Raw genomic sequence first — 18,905 nt, forward strand, 5'->3', positions numbered from 1 at the left:
CAGGAAGCCGGAGGCAGCAAGAGAGAGGCCGAGAGCGTCCCCGGAGCCCCACTCCATCCACCAACACAGCGGCCCAAAGGGACGTGTGGGTCATGGAGCCAGAGGGCGGGGGTCGGGACTGCTGGCCCCATACCCCTGCGAGGACCCAGCATGGCCCCCACGCCCTGCTCTGCTCTTCCAGGGGCCGCCTCACTGCCCTCGAGGGTCCCGGGCCAACCAGGGCCCAGAGCTGGGTCAGGAGAGCCAGGCCAGCAGCTGCCTTCTGCCAGCAGTGCTGACAGATGAGGATGCCCAGGGCAGCCCGCGTGTTGCTCTCTGGCCGCAGGAACAGCTTACCAGGAACGCCGATGGGACGACGTGGCCTCTCTAACGCCACCAGCACAGGCCCAAACACGATTCATTCTGAGAAAACCCCAGGCAAGCTGGGAGCTACAGACTCTAGAGCAGCGACAGTGCTTTCCTCCCTGGAGACAGCACCACCTCTGCACACAACGGGCTCTGGCCACTGCCCCCAGTCCCGGCAGCACGAGGTCAAGGGCTCTAAGGAAACGCTGCTTCCCTGGGGGCAGAGATGCTGGGCAGGGCTGGTGGGACACTCTCAGGCAGGCGGAACTGGGGACGTTTGAAAAGCAGGCCCCGGGAGGAGGCGTAGGGGAAGCTGGGAGAAGGGGAAGGGCGCCTGAGGCCTCTCCAGACAACAGGGCTCCTCCCGGCCCGTGAGCTCCGGCCAAAAACCTGCTCAGGGCAGTGACTGGGGCTGTCACCTCTTCCACTTCAACTCAACCGACAACGAAAAGAGCCCGACCCTTCACATCCCCCGACCGACCGTCCCAAGCCCGTTCTGTGAGGTTGTGACGCCTGTCACAGGGCAGATGGGCCCCAGCAAGTACTTGGCTCCGTAAATGAGGGTCACAAACACCCAAGCCACCTTCCATTTCTATGGCGTCTTCTCTCCAGTGCGCCTGGTGCGGACTTTCTGCCCCACCAGGCAGGTCACCTGAGGCTCTGGGAGCGAGAGCCGCCCTCCCAGGGAGCGGGTGGTGCTAGCATCCACGGAGGAGAACCTCGCACTGAAAACAGGCCTGAAGGAGAGCTTCCGTGCTGGCAAGGAGCTTACGCAGAAGACCTGGCACAGAGTTGGGAGCGCTTAATTCAGGGACACGCCCGGCAGGTGTTCCTCGGAATGCCAGCTGAGGACAGGAAGGAGTACAAGTGGTGGCCCGCCACAGACCTGGGGCACCAGGTCACTGGGCCACCACCCTGGTAATACCAAAGGCACCGGTGGAGAAAGGGCTCTGGACCAGAGCTGTCCCAGCGGGGCCAGGCGATGCTCTGGGATGATTCACACCGTCCCCAGCGCCATCCAGGCCAGCCTCGCCCGTGGCTCTGCGAGGCTCCCAGGGATAAACCCCGCCGGCAGCGGGGTGGGCAGCTCTCCCTCCGCCTGCTGGGCTGCAGCCCCAGGCTGGGCGGGCGTCAAGGCACAAAACCGCCACGGAGCTAAGCTGGTCTAAGGACCCTCCCAGGACCAAAACCGCACCAAGGCCACGATGCCTCTGACCGACTTTGTCATTGGCCACAGAAGCACAACAAAAGTCTCCAGGTTTTCACTGTCAGCTTAGAGTAAGGCCACTTGTGTATCTGCGATAAAGGACACAAGGAAGGGCAGCGTCCTCCGGGAACCCCCGCCAGAGGCAGGAGGCTGGCAGCTCCCAAGTGGCCGCAGAGGCGGGCAGCGTAAGGCAGGCCCTGGGCACTCACATCGGGAGAATGATTGTGGCTCGCGAACAATTTCGGATTTTGAAAAAATAAATATAATAAATATATGCCAAGAACTCTGTTAAGGGAATAAATGGCAAAGAGAAAAAACTTTCTGGGTATAAAGACCCTAAAACACCCACAAAGAAACCTCTAAGAAACCCCGTGGAAAGGAAGAGGGAAAGGCGGGAGGGGGCAGGCCCAGGGCCCCAGGCACCTGAGGTGGGGAGAGGTGCTGGGGGCTACGGGGGTGCGGGGCGCCGCCTCCACGGGAGGGAAAGGCACGAGTAACGGTTATGCTTTAAATTAAGAGGTTAACGGCGTCACCAGCACAGAAAAAAGAGCAACAGCGGCCGCAGTCGCGGCGGCCCCAGGCCCAGGAAGACGGCGGAACCCTGCTCTCCACAATCCGGGACCACGCTGGGCTCCTAGAACCTTCCACCCGCGGCCCAGCTGCGACGCCGCCTCACTCTCTGGGGAGAGGGAGAAACAGGGAGAGGTCACCAGCCCCGCGACGTGCAGAAAGCATTCCCGGCCTGTCCCCACGGAGAGGGGCTAGAGGGCCCGCCCGGGGCTGTCCCCGCAAAGGCTCGGAGGGGCCCCGCGCCCTCTGTCCGTTGCCCAGGAAGGACGGGAGGTGGCCACCCCGCCGCTTAGCTGGCCCAGGACTTGCGGTTCTCCGGGTTCCCGGGGGCGCGCTCGGCCCGCCCCGCCGCGCCCTCGGCCTTGGCCAGCGCCGCCGTCAGCGAGGCCAGGTTGGTGGCAGAGCCAGAGAGCGCGCCGCTCCTACGAGTCTCGGGGGCGCCTTGCGGCCGGAGCCCCGCGCTGCGCCGCCGCCCCGCGCACGGCGCCTTGCGCACGCGGCCCGGCCTCACCAGCAGCCCGTAGCCGGGGTTGCACTTGAAGTACTGCTTCCCGCCGATGGAGCCATCGTTCTTACCTGCGGGAAGGAAGAAAGGAAGGAAGACGTGGAGGTGGCTCCCCGGCCCGTGGGACCCCTGTGCTCCCAGGCCCGCGCAGCCGGTCCCCGCTGAAGGAGCGGGGCCGGGGCAGTGCCTCCCGAGCAGCAGAGGTGGTCACTGCGGACAGATCCCGGTGGCCTCCGGCACGGCCAGGGCCTGTCACTTCTGACGCCCACGTGCCACCAAGGCAGAGCCCGCCCACTCGCCCCGCCCTCGGCACCAACCGCTGTCAGTCTGGACAGTCAAGACGCAAACCTAGGATGGATGTCGTGAGTGGAACGATTATTTTCCCTAAATCTGTTAGATGGAAACTGGCAAATTACCAAACTGTAGCTAGTGAGATGTCACGCCTGGTGTGTCAAGATGAGGAGAAGATGCCTCCTTGGTAAAAGCAAACAAAAAATGCTTTAAGGTGAAGGTCAGCACCTGGGGGGGGGGGTTGGGGGGAGCTGATCCCTCAGTGTCCGCAGCCCATGGTGATGGGTTGCTGGGGAACATGATCTCTGCAGCAAAGCACTCATGAACTGTCCACACTCACTGCCTGCACCCCGCAGCCTGCCTCCTCTCTTCCTCCCTCTCAAACAGGCCCACCCTCCACCAGCTCCTCTCAAGGTCAGCAGGAGTCACTCGGTCCGCCTCTCGATGTATCTCACAGGTGACCTCTCGCTCTCCCTTCCTGCTTCCCCCTCGAAGGCGGGGGCCTGTGTGTGGCCCTGCCCTGTCCCTTGGGGTCTCGCCCACCCAGCCTGCCCTCCGAGAACCCTGCTGCCTCTTGGCTGCGTGTCCAGCCCGAGGTGGCCCTCTGACTGTTCTTCTCTACCGGGCATCCACCCCGCACGCCCAGTGCCCCTCCTGCCAGAACCCTGGTTCCTCGGGAGCACGTGCTCTCCCTGCTCTCCTCATAGCACGCACTACTATCACATTTTGTTTGTTTACTTGGCAATTCTCTTCCCTCTAAAATGTAAGTCCAGGGAAACCAGAACTTGGTTTTGCTCACCAAGGTGTCCTCAAAATCCAGGACAGGGACTGGAACGCGGTAGGTGCTTAGTATTTATTTGCTGGATGAATTCGTCTGTTCGCTAATCCCCCTTTAATTCTTGAGCTCAATTACAGATAAAAATGTCTTTCCCAATTCCCCTTTGCATTTCAGCAGAAATGGAATTTAAAAAATATTCCAGCCTGTGCTGCACTAGTCTTCTACCTCTTCCATTTTATGACATTCTTGGCCAAAATTATTTTTAAAGACAGTGATTTCACAGCTGAGCCTAGGGGCTGAGAGACAGTCACTGTGGCCTGGGGTTCACTGAGGCCCCTCCCGCAACCCTCACTCTGCTGGACCAAAGGACAGCTCCTCACTGGCGACACCCAGCAGGCCACACAAGCTCTGCTAAAACCCATCTCCACAGCCTCCAAGCCTCAGCTCAGGGAGCAGCTGCCCCACCCTGGGACACGCTGGTGGGAGGGAGAAAGGCAATCAGGCCAGCCGAGCTCAGCGTGCTAGACACAGAGTGAACTCCCCGCCATATCTCCTCAAGAGAAACGAGTGTGTCCATGCAAAAACTTAACACACAAGTGTTCCCCGCAGCCTTACTCACAACGGCCAAAAAGTGGAAGCAACCCAAACGTCCATCAACTGACAAGTGGATGAACAACGAATGCGTGGGGCATCCCTACAGTGGGACAGTATCAGCCACAAAAAGGAATGAAGTGCTGACACAGACCACAACTGGCTAAGCCCGGGAAACTCGGAGAGTGAAATAGTCACAAGAGGCCGGGTATTTATGGCTCCATTTATGTGAAAGTCCAGATTAGGACCTTTTATATCAACTTAGGCAAAAAAGTAGATCAATGGTTACCTGGGTCTTGGGGGGGTGGGTAGTGTCTTGCTAACTGACATGCTTCTTTTTGGGGTGATAAACCCATTCTAAAATTAGGGTGTACAACTCTGGAAATATACTAAGAACCACTGAATTGTACACTTTAAACAGGTGGATTTTTTGGTATGTAAATTGCATCACAATAAAACTGTTTAAATCAAAAAGAATCCGCAGGCCATTTGCTACAACATGGATGAACCTAGAGGGAATTATGCTAAGTGAAGTAAGTCAGACAAAGACAAATAATGTATGTTATCACTTACATGTGGAATCTAAAAAACAAAGCAAATGAATGAATATAACAAAACAGAAGCAGACTCACAAATATAGAGAACAAACTAATGGTTACCAGCCGGAGAGAGGGAAAGCAGGAGGAGCAAGACAGGGGTAGGGGGTTAAGAGGTGCAGACCACTATGTATAAAATAAATAGGCTACAAGGACATATTATATGGTACAGGGAATACAGCCAGTGTTTTATAATAACTTTAAATGGAGTGCAATCTATATAAATTTTGAATCACTATGCCATACACTGGAAGCTAATACTGTAAATCAACTATACCTCAATTTAAAAAAAAAAAATTGGGGGGCTTCCCTGGTGGCGCAGTGGTTGAGAGTCTGCCTGCTGATGCAGGGGACACAGGTTCGTGCCCTGGTCTTAGAAGGTCCCACATGCTGCGGAGTGGCTGGGCCTGTGAGCCATGGCCGCTGAGCCTGTGCTCCACAGCGGGAGAGGCCACAACAGTGAGAGGCCCGCGTACCGCAAAAAAATAAAAAAGAAAAAAAAGAAAAATTGGGGACTTCCCTGGTGGTGCAGTGGTTAAGAATCCGCCTGCCAATGCAGGGGACACGGGTTCCAGTCCTGGTCCGGGAAGATCCCACATGCCGTAAAGCAACTAAGCCTGTGCGCCACAACTACTGAACCCCATGCACTGTAACTACTGAAGCCCATGCGCCTAGGGCCCGTGCTCCGCAACAAGAGAAGCCACCGCAATCAGAAGCCTGCACACCACAACGAAAAGTAGCCCCCACTCGCCACAACTAGAGAAAGGCCGCGCGCAGCAACAAAGACCGGACACGTTCAAAAATAAATAAATAAAACTAAATAGATGAATGAATGAATGGCACGACAAAGTACATGTTTCCTTAAGTCCTGCCCTCAGTCTTTCTGAAATGATGATCTCTTGGCTTGGAGGGAGGCCATTCCATAAGGAGACTTAAGAGACTGGTGAGCCCACGAGGCTCTTCGATCACCTCGCCTTCTGTCCTCCCCCTGGGGGCCCAGGAGCCTTGGGGTGTCTTAGGAACACCTGAAGCATCTGAAGCTCCACAGGGGCATTGGTTTTTGTAACCTGAGCAAGCACAGCAGACGGAGCTGCTGTGACAATTGAAATGCGGACGCTTCTGTGACTAAAAAGAAAAATCAGGATTTAAAGTCACCAAATTAAGAGTAGCTTTCAATTAAGGTCTTTGGTTTCTGAGAAATTTCTGCAGGTTAAAAAAAAGAGAATCTGACTCTGAAAACGCTTAAGAAACTCTTATCTAGACAAAATTCTTCATTTTGGAAAGTGGTGACCCAGGGGCTCAGAGACGTGAACGATGTGCCCAAGGGCACACAGCAGGCACTGGGCAGTGCGGGGCAGGGCCGACCACGGGGGGCACGGTGAGTCGCCCCGGGACCCGGAACCTGTCCCAAAGCAGCAGCACTAACCTGAAGGTAAGTCTAGCTCCACTCCGACCCACGTGCCCTCCTGGAAGTCAGTGGGCCCCACGTATCTCACGATGCCCGTCTTGGTGGTGCCCACGGTCACATATTCTCCCTCTCTGAGCCACTCTGGGACCTCACTGGCTTCTTCAGAATCCGAGGAGACTTCCAGCTTTCCCGGGGCCTCTGCCCCAGCACTGCCGTCGCCCGGGCCCCCTGAGGCCAGCGGGTCCTCCTCGCTCCCCGAGGGGCCGCCGGGGTCCCCGCCAAGCATGCGTGTGAATGACTTCAGCTCCGAGGTCCGCACCTTCTGGATCCTGAAGGAAGGGGCCGGAGCGGGCGGCTGGCACCGAGGGTCAGCAGGCGCCGGCGGCCTGGAGACGTCGGGCCCTGGGCCAGCGGCCGGCTTCGCCTGGGGCTGGGGGCTCTCCGGCCTCTGGGGGGCGGCGGCAGGGTCACTCCTGCCCCGCCGGTCAGGCGCAGGGGGTCCTGCCACCTCGTCCCGCTTCACCGCTGCAGCCCCGACAGGGGCCGCGGCCGCGCCGTCTCCCTGCGCCATTTGCTCCGCCGGGCGTGGAGGGGCGCGGGACGTGACGGGCGCGGCCGGGGGCTCGGGCTCGGGGGTGGCCGGGCCGGGGCCAGGAGAGGGCAACGCCGCGGTATCCAGGCCGGGGCCGCAGGCGTCCGACAGGGTGGCAGTGGAGACACTGTGCGAGAAGTAGCCGCTGGACGCCTCGCTCAGGGGGCTGGGCGGCCCATCCGCGCCCTCGGGGGCCGGGGAGGTGGACGTGGGTCTCGGGGGCCCGTCGTAGGTCTTGGGCGAGGGGGCGGCCGGCAAGGCCACGGGCACGTCGGAGGCCACGCGCAGCCCCGCGCTCTCTCGCTGAGCCTGGAGCAGGGAGGGGAGAATTCACAGTTAGGCATCCGCTCCCCAAAGCCTGGAGACCAATGCTGTTGTCAGCGGGGACATGACAGCTCCAACGGTGGGACAAGCGCAGCCGTGCAGCAGGGCGGACCCGGTTCCCACCTCAGCTCCCCTGTTCTGCCGTGCGACCTCCACGAACCAGATACGCAGGCCGACTAGGCTCCACGCTGGCGCTGCCCCTGCTGCGACTGAGGGCTAAGCAAGACGGCCACGGGTGCCCCTCATCGCCTCTCCTTTCCGTAAACTGCAGATCTTAACAGCTGCCTGTGATGGCATCATTTCTAGTAAGAGTTCCATATTTGGTCCTAGTCTTGTTTTCGGGCACAGAACTCCCAAAACCCTTGGGGTTTCCTAAGTGGCAATAACAATAAGGGCTTCTTAATACTCATAGCGAGGCCCTTTCAACCACATCTGAGTTTGTTAAGGGGGTGACTTTTGGAAAGCCCCCAAGGAAGGGGGCTGGTTGCCAGGGGGAACAACCATGTGACTAGAGGATTTGAACTTTCCATCCCACCCCTGACCTCTGGGCAGCGACTGAAGGCTGAACCGATCACCAATGGCCAATGATTGAATCAACCATGCCTACACAATGAGGCCTTCGTAAAAACCCAAAAGGACAGGGTTTGGAGAGCTTCTGGGTTGGTGAACGCGTGGCAATCTGGGGAGAGCGCTGTGCCCAGGGAGCGTGGAAGCTCCCCACCCTTCCCCTACACATCTCTCCCAGCTGGCTGTTCCTGTGTTACATCCTTTTATAATAAATGGATAATCTAGTAAGTAAAATGTTTCTCTGAGTTCTGTGAGTCACTCTAGCAAATTCATTCAGCCTGAGGAAGGGGTCATGGGACCCTCTGAGCTGGAGCACACTGGACTTGGCATCTGAAGTGGGGACAGTCTTGCGGGGCTGAGCCCTCAACCTGTGGCATCTGACACTGTCTCCAAGTAGATGGGGTCAGAAGCCGAGTTAACTGTAGGACACACAGCTGGTGTCCGAGAATCGCTTGGTGGTGGGAACAACACGTACGGGGCGGCCACCTCGGCAATGCTGTACAAGGTAGGCAGACCAGGCCCTCACACAGAGCGTGGCACACAGCAGGCGCACACCTCCCAGCGCCTCCCACTTCCCTGCACGCAGGCTCAGAACTCTTGCCCCCATGTGAACGGATCCCCCTGCCCAACACCAACTCCACGGGGAGACTGACAGCACCGCCGGAGGCCAGAAGAGCACTTTCCTCCTGCAAAACTGAAATGATGGTCTCACTGGAGGATCTGGAAGTGCCAGCGCACAGCTCCACCAGCTCGGGCAGGAAGCAGCAGCCCTGGGGCCTGCGGGCGGGAGGCGGGGGGAAGAGGAGGGACAGAGGCTGCCCGCAGGCTGTGCCCTTCCTCTGAGAGGCCGTCTTTCAAGCTGCTGCTCAAGGCTGGTCCCATGTCACAGATGGTCCCTCTGGTCCCGGGAGACTCAGGCCGAGGAGCAGCCAGCCCGGCGAGCAGGGGCTGAGCGAGGCCAGAGCTACGCTGGCCTCTCCGCCTCACGTCACCGGGTCCGAGGGAGCCTGCAGAGACGCGCAGAGCCCCATCTCCTGGGGAAGACGACAGTCGCGGCTGTGCCGAGCTCTGCGGTTTCTGGCGCGCTCTAAGGTGTCCTGCCTTGATAACTTAAGCCATTGGGAGAAGGTGGCAGATTATCTTTCTATTCCCAGTGCACAATGACAGGGAACGGGAGACAGAGTGGGGAGTGGGTTGGGGGGCGAGAGGGGTGCTGCTCAGAAAGAGAAATGTGTTTTCAATATTTACAGAAAGATGATTTATATTACGAGAATGGCCATTTTCCATTTGAAATACAGGATTTATTTGAACTGGGAAACAGCTGAGATCTGTAAGTCTCTTCCAGTTACTGGGCTTAACTCAGCAATTTGATAAATCGTGCATTTTCTCGTGAACTGTCATTTATATTCCTGTCTCCAGAGGCCCTCCTTCCCCCACAAGGCACGCTCTCAGGGTACAAAATTAACAGCACCCCTTGAGATTAACAACCCATTTTTGTGATTAATCTCTGGGCTGCAAAATTTACTAAATTCAATAGATCAATAACTGTCACCAGCATAAATACTCTAAAAGATTAGGCAATCCTTCAATCATTTTTCTTTTGCAACTTGTACATATTTTATTTACTCTTTTCTATTTTAGTTTTAATATCACTGACTGGGCAGGGAAGAATACGCAAACAAAATTACAACAGTCTAGAATCTGAACGATAACTATGGCCCTTAAATAGCCTGTGTTCCCCACTCTCCCAGGGTCCAACCCACCATTGCCGGATCTGCTGTCTGCTAAGGGCAGCTGGGCCCATCCGGAGGGGGACAGTCCTGCAACAGTGCCCTAGAGCTCCTTGCTGTTCCCCCATCAGCGCTACTGGATCCTCTGATGTGGGCCAGAAAGTACTCGCTTTACAACACGGCCCAGACAGGCTAAAGGATTCACCCAAAGGCTCCAGTAAGTGAAAAGCCAGGGATCAGAGGTCACATCCACAGCGACAAGAAAAAGGTGACGGGAGGCGGCAAAAGGCGAGCCCAGATAACCCGCGTTCTTTCCTGCTGACCGAGCGCAGCTCAGATCCTTCCGCTTCGGCGCTGCGGCAGCCGCTCCCACTCGACTGGAGCTGCTATGTGGATGAGAACCTCCCTGCGTCTTTGGGTTACACTTTGCCACTGACATTCCTAAGGCTGCCAGAAAGCCTGGACGCGAGTGAGCCAGCGGGATGCTGAGCGAGCCAGCGGGATGTGCAGCAAAGCTGCGCGGAGCACGCAAGGCAGCGCCCTTACGTAAGGGACTGTCTCTCATTCTGCCCCACCGGCCTTGGGACCCCAGTCCTGCCTCCGAGAAATAATAAACCCAACTCATAGGGGGCTGGGGGGGGCGGTGGGTGTCACAGCTCTATCTTCAGTTAAATTCGTGAGCACCAAGGATGTCCTGCATTGAAAAGGGCTGTGCAGAAAGTAGTAAATTCTTGAACGTCTAAATTTCCTTTCGAATTATTTGGCCTCTTTTCCTATTGTTTTAATAAATAAAATTTTCCTATGACGATACCGCGTTTCCTAAGAGGATGAATACACAGTGGGAGAAAAGAGATTTGCTATTCATAAGATCAGAAGTGCTGTTCATCTGTGGGAGATCATAAGAGACTATTTTCTCCCCAGCTTAGCAGCAGTCTTTTCACGCTGATATCATGAATCAGAATGAAATGTAAAACTGAGAATTTAGTCAACACTTGGAATAAGGAGATTGTTCTGTTTATAGAAATCGCCTCTACCTAGCAGTGGGCTATTAAAGCCACAGACTGCATTAGCAGTCAAGCACCTAAAAGTTTAGCAATCATATGATTAACAAGTTGAAAACAGGAAAGTGTAACAAGCAAAATACAGAGGGAGAAGACGGTGACCTATATTATAGTTAATTATCAAAACGGGAATGCTAAAATAAAAAAACCACGGGTGTGGACTCAACAAGTATAGCATCGAGGCCACCCACGGTATGTGGGGTAGCCACCAGCAAAGGCGCCACCAGGCCCGACTAACTCACCTCCACCATCCCGGGCGTCCCGGCATCTGGGAGGGCTGACTGCACCATGATTCGAGGCACGGGCTGAGGAAACAAGGGAACAGGTGGACACAGGGATCAGGGGAGCAGAACAGAATAACCAGAGAAGATTTCAACTGAACAGACAGGAGAGCTGTCAGGATGGCCCACACAAAGCAAACTTTTACAACTTTCAGGAATTCTAACAAGTCACTGCCTAGCAGGCCTGCCCGGGGCTGGGGTCAGGATGCTGCAGAGGAAACATGAGAAGCCGGGAACTCAGCCAGCTGCTCGCGCCCAGCTGGCAACACCAGACACGCGCTGAAGACAGTAAGGTGTATGGTGTGCTCTCTCCACTCTCGCACGGCACATGTTAGCCAAGGGCTGCGTCTCTACATACAAGCGTTACAGGACTTCACTGGCCCGGGAAACCCCTGGTCGAGAGGATCACAGGCAGTGCCGTCACAGGAAGCAAGGAGGACAGAAGCCAGTGTGGCTGGAGCACGAGGCACAGCAGGACAGGGATGTGGACAGAGGCTCTGGGGTCTGAACAAAAGCTCCTGGGCAATGGTAAGGACCCCTGCAACGCCTGGGCAGAGAGGGCAGGACATGAAGACCGACCTGCTGGCGGAAGGCAGGCTGGCTGGAGAAACAGTGCACGAGTGAGGCGGGCCAATCACAGGCTCCAGCAACAGAGCAGGGGTGAGTGACGAGAGCCTGAGTTAATGGGCACAAGTGACATCACAAGAACGGAGTAGGCTGCTTATGGACACGTGGTTCAAGGAACATTTACAAAAAGAGAGAGTAAAAAAAAAAAAAAAAAGACAAAAACTAGGGGGCTTCCCTGGCGGCGCAGTGGTTAAGAACCTGCCTGCTAATGCAGGGGTCATGGGTTCGAGCCCTGGGAAGATCCCACATGCTGCGGAGCAACTAAGCCCGTGTGCCACAACTACTGAGCCTGTGCTCTAGAGCCCGCGAGCCACAACTACTGAGCCCACGTGCCACAGCTACTGAGCCTCTGCTCTGGAGCCCGTGCCTGGCAACAAGAGAAGCCACCGCAATGAGAAGCCCGGGCACCACAACAAAGAGTAGCCCCTGCTCGCCACAACTAGAGAAAGCCCGCACGCAGCAACGAAGACCCAACGCAGCCAAAAATAAAGAAAAACAAAAACAAGCCCCAGGATAAGGAAAACAGACCTCAAAGGAGGAGCTGGTAACCGTGAAGGAGTTGGTAGTGCTGAGTTCACTACAGCAGGTGGGGAAGGGCACAGAGTAGACGCAGTCATCTCGAAGAAGCCCGGGGTCCACCACATCCGCCTTTATTCTCTCAACCAACGTCTGGCCCCTTCCCAGGCCTGCCTGCTCCGACACACAAGTCTGGACCTTGCCTCAGAGAGCTGGGCTCTAAGAGGGCTCCGTCCTGGCAAAATGAACACCTACTCGCAGTCCTGTCTCACAGAAGGAGTCAAAATTGGGTGTCGGAGTTTGTTACCATGGAGTTACGCATGTCTCTTCTCTTGCTGGCTCACTGATCTACTATCTAATCTAAGTTGCCCGGAGATCCCTCCAGGTCCCTTCCTCTGGCCCTGAGCACTCCAGGTCCTTCCAGGTCCCTGGTGCATCTGGGGGCCCGGGGGCCTCTGCTGTCACGACTCCCCAGACAGTCTGCAGGCACGAAGGCTGACGGCCAAAGTCTTGCTTCCTACTTGGCAGCCCAGACTCTTAATTGAAGGGAGAAGAGCCCACCTGCAACAAGATGGCCCACTGAGGGTAGGTGTCAACCTGCTATGTTCACACACCAAACAATTGCGTTTCAGCAAAGGTACCGCTACAACCAGCTATGCCCTGGGACTGCCTTTGGGAGAAAAGTGCTAGAAGGGATTAATTTTGTAGAGGTGAGGGACCAGCAACAGGATTTGGGCAAAAGCACAGAGAAGAGGCGATTAAATAGGAGATAGTAGGAGATCCAGCTAAACAGATGGGAGGACCTAGGGATAAAGGAAAGGAAGATGTACTCTACCCTGCAAACACTGGGGAATTCCTCGGGGTTGAAGGCCAGGGAGAGCGAGGATCAGAGGTGTGTTTAAGAGAGCCGGTGTGAGCAGGCAACAGCACAGAATGAGGGAGGACGCCCGCTGGCGGCAACGCCACGGACCCCCCGCCCCCCGCCGGGCTCACATCACTCCCTCCCACCCTCCGGCACCTGCCCCGTGCTCCCCGCTCCCTTTCAGGGGTTCTCCACTTCAAGCACGTATTCTTCACCCTGTCTTACAGTCCTTCAGTGCACGGCCTACTCCCTTTATTTGTATTTTCCCCATAGTGTCTGAAGTCCCCCACGAATGGAAAGGTGTTCAGAGCATAATTCTCAGTAAGGAAAGAAAAAAGTGTTAAGCTGGAACTCCAAAATACGTACATTCTTCAGTTAGATCTTATTTAAAACCGACAAGATTGGTGTGAAACATTCTCCCTTAAGGCATAAAAACGTAAAAATCCCACCAAGAATGGAACTATAGCCACCCAGGATGAAAGATTTTCTAAGATTCTTGTCCTCCTGAACGGAGCATGGAAACATAATTGATACTTTCTTTATGATTCAGAGTGATTTAAAAAATCCAGTAAATGTTTGGAAAAGTATCTGCTGAAATGAATTAAAGGGCCAGCTTGACTGGGACGCGATGCTGGAACCCAGTGGACCCACGGGGCTTCCTGGTGGGGCAGGGCCCCTGGCCGAGACTCTGTGGCTCCAGGCTACGAAGCTGAAGGCTTCGAGTCCACCCCTGACCATCACTCACTCTCAACAACCACTTCTCCATCAGGCAACAGATCTGCTCCACAGAGATGCCTGCCCCCACCCCCGCATTCAGATGACGTGAGAACCAGACACTGGATTATCAGACACACCTGAAATGGCTGAAAACCATGTCAACAATAAGATCACATCAGGTCTAAGTGCGTCCTGAGTGCAACTTCACGTACTTTGACCACACCCACTTCGCTTCACACACTGGTAACTTCGGGGTGTCCCCTCCAAGGGGTGCTAGGTAGCAGTGGACAAGAGACGACCACAGGTGGATACTTCTCCAGCAAGGGACATGCTCAAGAGGGCAGGGGCACAGACATACAGGACTGGCCGCGTACTGCTTTCTATGGAAGCTAGGTGCTGAGTACCTAGGGATTCACTGTAATATTCACTCTACTTCTGTATATTTCAAATTCTCCCATAATACTGCCCTACATGATGAACTTAACTGGGGCTCTGCTTCAGTGTATAAACTTAGCTCAACAAGGACCCAGGTCTCAGGCGTACAAGGCATTGCAATAGCGCCGTGGGAACACAAAGACCTGAAGAATACGGGCTCACTCGCAACAAGGCAGCAATCCAGTTTGGGGACGGACGGGATGCAAATAACAAAAACGTCAAGGAAAAGGACAGCTATCAGAATGACAGTTTCAAAGCAGAGGAGATTCTGAGGAGGAAGGGGTCATCCTGGGACCAGGCCTAGAACACCTCCATGAGGGTAATTTCACTTGTGAGACAGGGCTTGAAGACGGAATGGCTTTTCCCACAGCTGAGGGACACCTCGAACGTGAAGAGTGGCGTGACAAAGGCAGGCTACCCTTTGTGTCTGGCAGTGTTCCCTCCTCACATCCCTGCCCAGGAAAAGCTACTCAACCTTCCAGGAGGTCTTGGGAGAGAGAGGATGATCTAGACTGACCAGTGCTGGGCAGAGGCAATGGAGGTTAGGGTGTGCAGAGGAGGCCTTGTATGTAAATTTATGGTGGATTTTCACAGGCAATGAAGAACTATCAAAGGTACTGAATGAAGCGGCCGTAAGAATTAGGCTAACAGAAGATTATCCCTAAAGAGGGCAGACAGAAAACTTGGAGAGGTCAATTAAGCAGCTGCTTCAATGGCTCAGCGGAGAGCCAATAACATAAGAGCCTGCACTTGGATGGTAAGAGGAAAAGGAAAGAGAAATGAAAATTTAGAGATATGAAGGAGACTCCTGAACACCTGGAAACTGGGGGGAGAGCGAAAGACGGTGCCCAGGAAGAAGGGACGACAGGGCGAGGGTGACGGTGGCCTCAGCAGAAAGAGTGTGCACACGCACCTGTGCGTGTGCACGATCATGGGGGGAGGGGTGCAAGGGAGGGGGTACCAGCCTTCTATATTTGGCCATGGCCTTTGGTGAATTTAGCAACCTCAGTAAGGGTACCAAAAATACCTACAAAGTGCACTGAAATCTTCAGTGTGTCATCTGTCCTTCACACGTAACAGCTCCCATTTCCAAATGGTACTGCTTGCACTTTAATGCTCTTTTACATATCCCCCATGCAGGCAGTTGCCTCCGATCCCAAGAGCTCAAAACACTGCAGATCATAAGTTCATTAATCCTTATGACACATCTGGTAACTATTAATAAAAATGACTGCAAAGTATTTTGCAGCTATAAATATTAAGAAGCCCCACGAGGCTCACGAATGTAAGTTTAATTATCTACATTTCACACTACAGAAACCAAGGCGCAGAGGCATTCACCTAACGGTTAAATGCAGACAGACTGCCCAGGGGGGTCAGTGACAGGGATGGAAGGGGACTGTGGCCTGGAGGCCAGCTGAACCTGCCATCGTGCTGTCCCGAGGGTGGCTCAAACCTAGTAGATGGGCAGGTGACAGGCAGAGGGTTGCTCCGAAGCATTTCGGGGAAAAGGTGATGGTCACTTCTCATACCATACCTTGTCATTTACTAAACTCTGGTTTTCACATGCCACCTGAATGAAAACAGAGCAGACTGGCTCAGAATTTCATAACTAGGCATAAAAGCTAATTTGGAGACCTCCTTGCCCCAGAATAAAGCCTTAAGTCCTTGGCATGACTTGAAAGAACCTCACCCCTCACGAGGCTGCACTTCCCTCGCTCAGCATGCTAACCCACTCTGTGCTGAACACGCCATCCTCGCACTGTCCCTTCCCCTAGGGTATCACATTCCACCCGATGAAGACCTAGTCATCTTTAAGTCTCAGCTCAAGCAACATCTACTCTTCCTCAAACTGCAGGTAAAATGCCACCTTCACTGTGTCACCCCCGATACACACATTCAGCACCTACAACATCGTCCTATTTATCTGTCGATGTGTCTCGACGGGAGCCCCTCTCAACTGCAAGCTCTCTGCAGGGTAGGGGTTATGTCTCATTCATCTCATCCATAAACAGGAACTTAATGTTTGTTGAATGAATAAACAGTTAAATAAGTGAATGAATGAATTACTTAAGTGACATGAAGGCTGAATTGTACAGTTAGATAGGATTTGGAAAAATCCTATCAAATTCCAAAATTTGGGCATAGGGGTAGGTAGAGGGCAGAAGAGATATCAGCTGAAGCAAAAAATCATCACTTTGTTCAAAAAAAAATTAAATTTTCTGATGTAGTTTTTTGTTTGAAAATGAACCTTTCCTAAAAATCACCCCTTACCCTGAATTTGATAAATTCTTACATGTCATTTTCTAATGGTTCCTAAGTGAATATGATCCTCTAAGTCTTTTTTTTTTTTTACAACTCTAATCACTTTAATCCAAGCATAGGAAAATACAGCAAGAGATGTAAGATTTATTTTTGCCATAAATACTCAATAGCTAACCTTTGATATTCGTGCTGCTAAAGTGAGAAAAATATAAGGAACACCACTGAGCTGGGGCAGTGCACATAAACAAGATACTTCCTCATCTCTGAATATGTTCTGGTAAAGTAATAAACATTAGATAAAATCAGACACGTACAATTACTAAAGATCAAGAATCAGTAACAGCCTAACCAATATAAACAACTGTTTAAAGGTTGTTAATCAGAGGCAGGGTGGTGAGGCTGGCAGTGCCCCCCCACGCGGGTGCAGGGACAGGCGCTCCAGCCGCCGCCGCGGAGGGGGTGCCCTCGGACCCAACCCGGCACCAGCCTGGGCTCACGAGCAGCCTTAGGAGCTGCACTCTGGCTTTCCAGAGGGATCCAGGTAAGACTGTGCTGGCCACGATGACACCAGCACTTTTAACCACCTGGCAGTTATAGTTCTTAGTTTAAATGAGTAACTTGGCATTCTAATTGATCCCTCAGTCCTTTGTGTAGACCTGATCACCTCTGGGTGATCACATCTGGAAGGTGGTGATCCAGACCACAGGAATTCTCTAAGCAATGCCACCCAGGGAGGATGGCGGGTGGCCACCAGATGGTCCTCACCAGAGACGCTGTTACCCTACCTGGCACATGCTCCTTCCAATCAGTGACATTAAAGTGTCACTGTGTCAAGCATGCGATGGTGAGTTCACTTTTCTGACCAATATCACAATCCCTCATGAGGTATGTACATACATTTGAATAGATTCTTCCAGTTTTATTCTATTCCAATCCATCTTCCAAACTGCAGTCAGAGGGGCTTTCTGAGACACAAATTTGACCACGTCACTCTCCTGCTTTGTCAATGATCCCTCATTGCCCAGAGATAATTTTTTTAGAAAGAAATGAAAAAAAACAAAGATGGATAGATCCTACCCAGTGTATTTCCACGGCATGACTAGTTCCTCCTTCAAATACTTTATAGAGTCATTCATTCTACAAATATAATCGCTTGCTATTTTTAATCAAACCCAGTGAAATCTCTTCAGATCACAATTGTGCATTGTTTTGTTTCTTGAATATGTCTCAGTTCTGCTGCTCCCTAGGCTCTGACCTTAGTTAACCCACCTGAGTCTCATCTTCCTCTCTGTCCAACTCAGTGTCTAATATCACCCTTTAACTCTGCGTGTCCAAGCCAGCCACATGGCTTCTGAGCACTTGAAATGTGGCTGGTGTGACTGAGGAAGTGGATTTACTTAATTTTAACTAATAATATGTAAACTTAAAGCACCTTTAAGTATGTTTGGAATGGCTTGGGCATGTGGATCTATTTTTTCAACTTCATGAACTCTAAATGCAGATCAAAATTTCCGAGGAAAATTTAGTATCTAAATTGAGATGTGCTAGAAATGTAAAATACACACCTGATTTCAAGGACTGTACAGAAAAAAAGATGGGACTGTCTCAGTAAGTTTTTTTATACTGATTACAGGTTGAAATGACGATATTATGAATATACTGGGTTATGTAAATTATTTTATTAAAATTAGTTTGACCTGTTTCTTTTTACTTTTTTTTTTATTGGAGTATAATTGCTTTACAGTGTCGTGTTAGTTTCTGCCGTACAACAAAGTGAATCAGCTATACGTATACATACATCCCCCCTCCCTCGTGGACCTCCCTCCCACCCTCCCTATCCCACCCCTCTAGGTGGTCACAGCACGGAGCTGAGCTCCCTGTGCTATGCAGCAGGTTCCCACTAGCTAGCTATTTTGCGCATGGTAGTGTATGTATGTCAATCCTAAATTACTTTATCACAATTAATTTGGCCTGTTTCTTTTTACTTTAAATGTGGCTACTAGAGAATTCTAAATGACACATGTGGCTCATTTATTTTCATCAGACAGCAGTGGTGCTGAGCTGATGCATATAAAATCCCTGGCACACCAAGCACTCAGTACTCTTTTAAAGTACCAAGGTAACCCAGTCATTGGGATTTCGGGTGTTGTCTTCCAAGGTATTTCTAGGTAGACTTACTATATGCACATTTTTAAACAATCAACAATTCCACCTGATGTAAGTAAAACACGGGCCAGGTGCCTACTATATTCTAAAGGTTGTGCCAGGAGATAGGGATACAATGTGTGCAACACCAGACGTAGACAGGGCCCTTCTTACTCCTCAGAAATGGGCACTCAAGGTCCACCATCTGATATTCCTATTTAATTCAATTACATGAAACAACTAAACGGCCCACTTCTTCTATCAAGAAGTAAATTGTTTTATCCGTTGATAAAAGTGAATAAGCCCATCCAAACAGACTTTTTATTTCACTCTATCATATATGTGTTAGTTCAACTTACTTGAGGCCCTAGAAACAGAAAATTTTAAATACTAGTATTTCTGAAGTTGTCAGGAAAGAGACTGTTCCTTATTTTTTAGGGTTTAGCTAGTTTACTTTTTAAACTTCTGCATGATAATTATTAAAATTTATTT

The 18,905-nt window shown here is 52.5% G+C and overlaps 1 protein-coding gene across 3 annotated transcripts in view; it reads right to left on the reverse strand.

Annotated features, from left to right (window-relative positions):
- Nucleotides 1–18,905, reverse strand: part of KIF13B (kinesin family member 13B) — a 187,805-nt gene continuing 168,900 nt past the window's right edge. For 2 of the 3 annotated variants that reach the window (XM_060155774.1, XM_060155773.1), the window contains 3 exons: nt 10,808–10,870; nt 6,310–7,192; nt 1–2,698 (listed from right to left, as the gene is read on the reverse strand). In XM_060155774.1, coding sequence (XP_060011757.1) covers nt 2,412–2,698; nt 6,310–7,192; nt 10,808–10,870 — 1,233 coding nt within the window. In that variant the 3' untranslated portion in view covers nt 1–2,411. The remainder of the gene's footprint in view (nt 2,699–6,309; nt 7,193–10,807; nt 10,871–18,905) is intronic. The other variant, XM_060155776.1, reaches the window with a different exon arrangement.

The sequence above is a fragment of the Lagenorhynchus albirostris genome, chromosome 7 (genome assembly GCF_949774975.1).
Source record: "Lagenorhynchus albirostris chromosome 7, mLagAlb1.1, whole genome shotgun sequence".
Classification (NCBI taxonomy): domain Eukaryota; kingdom Metazoa; phylum Chordata; class Mammalia; order Artiodactyla; family Delphinidae; genus Lagenorhynchus; species Lagenorhynchus albirostris.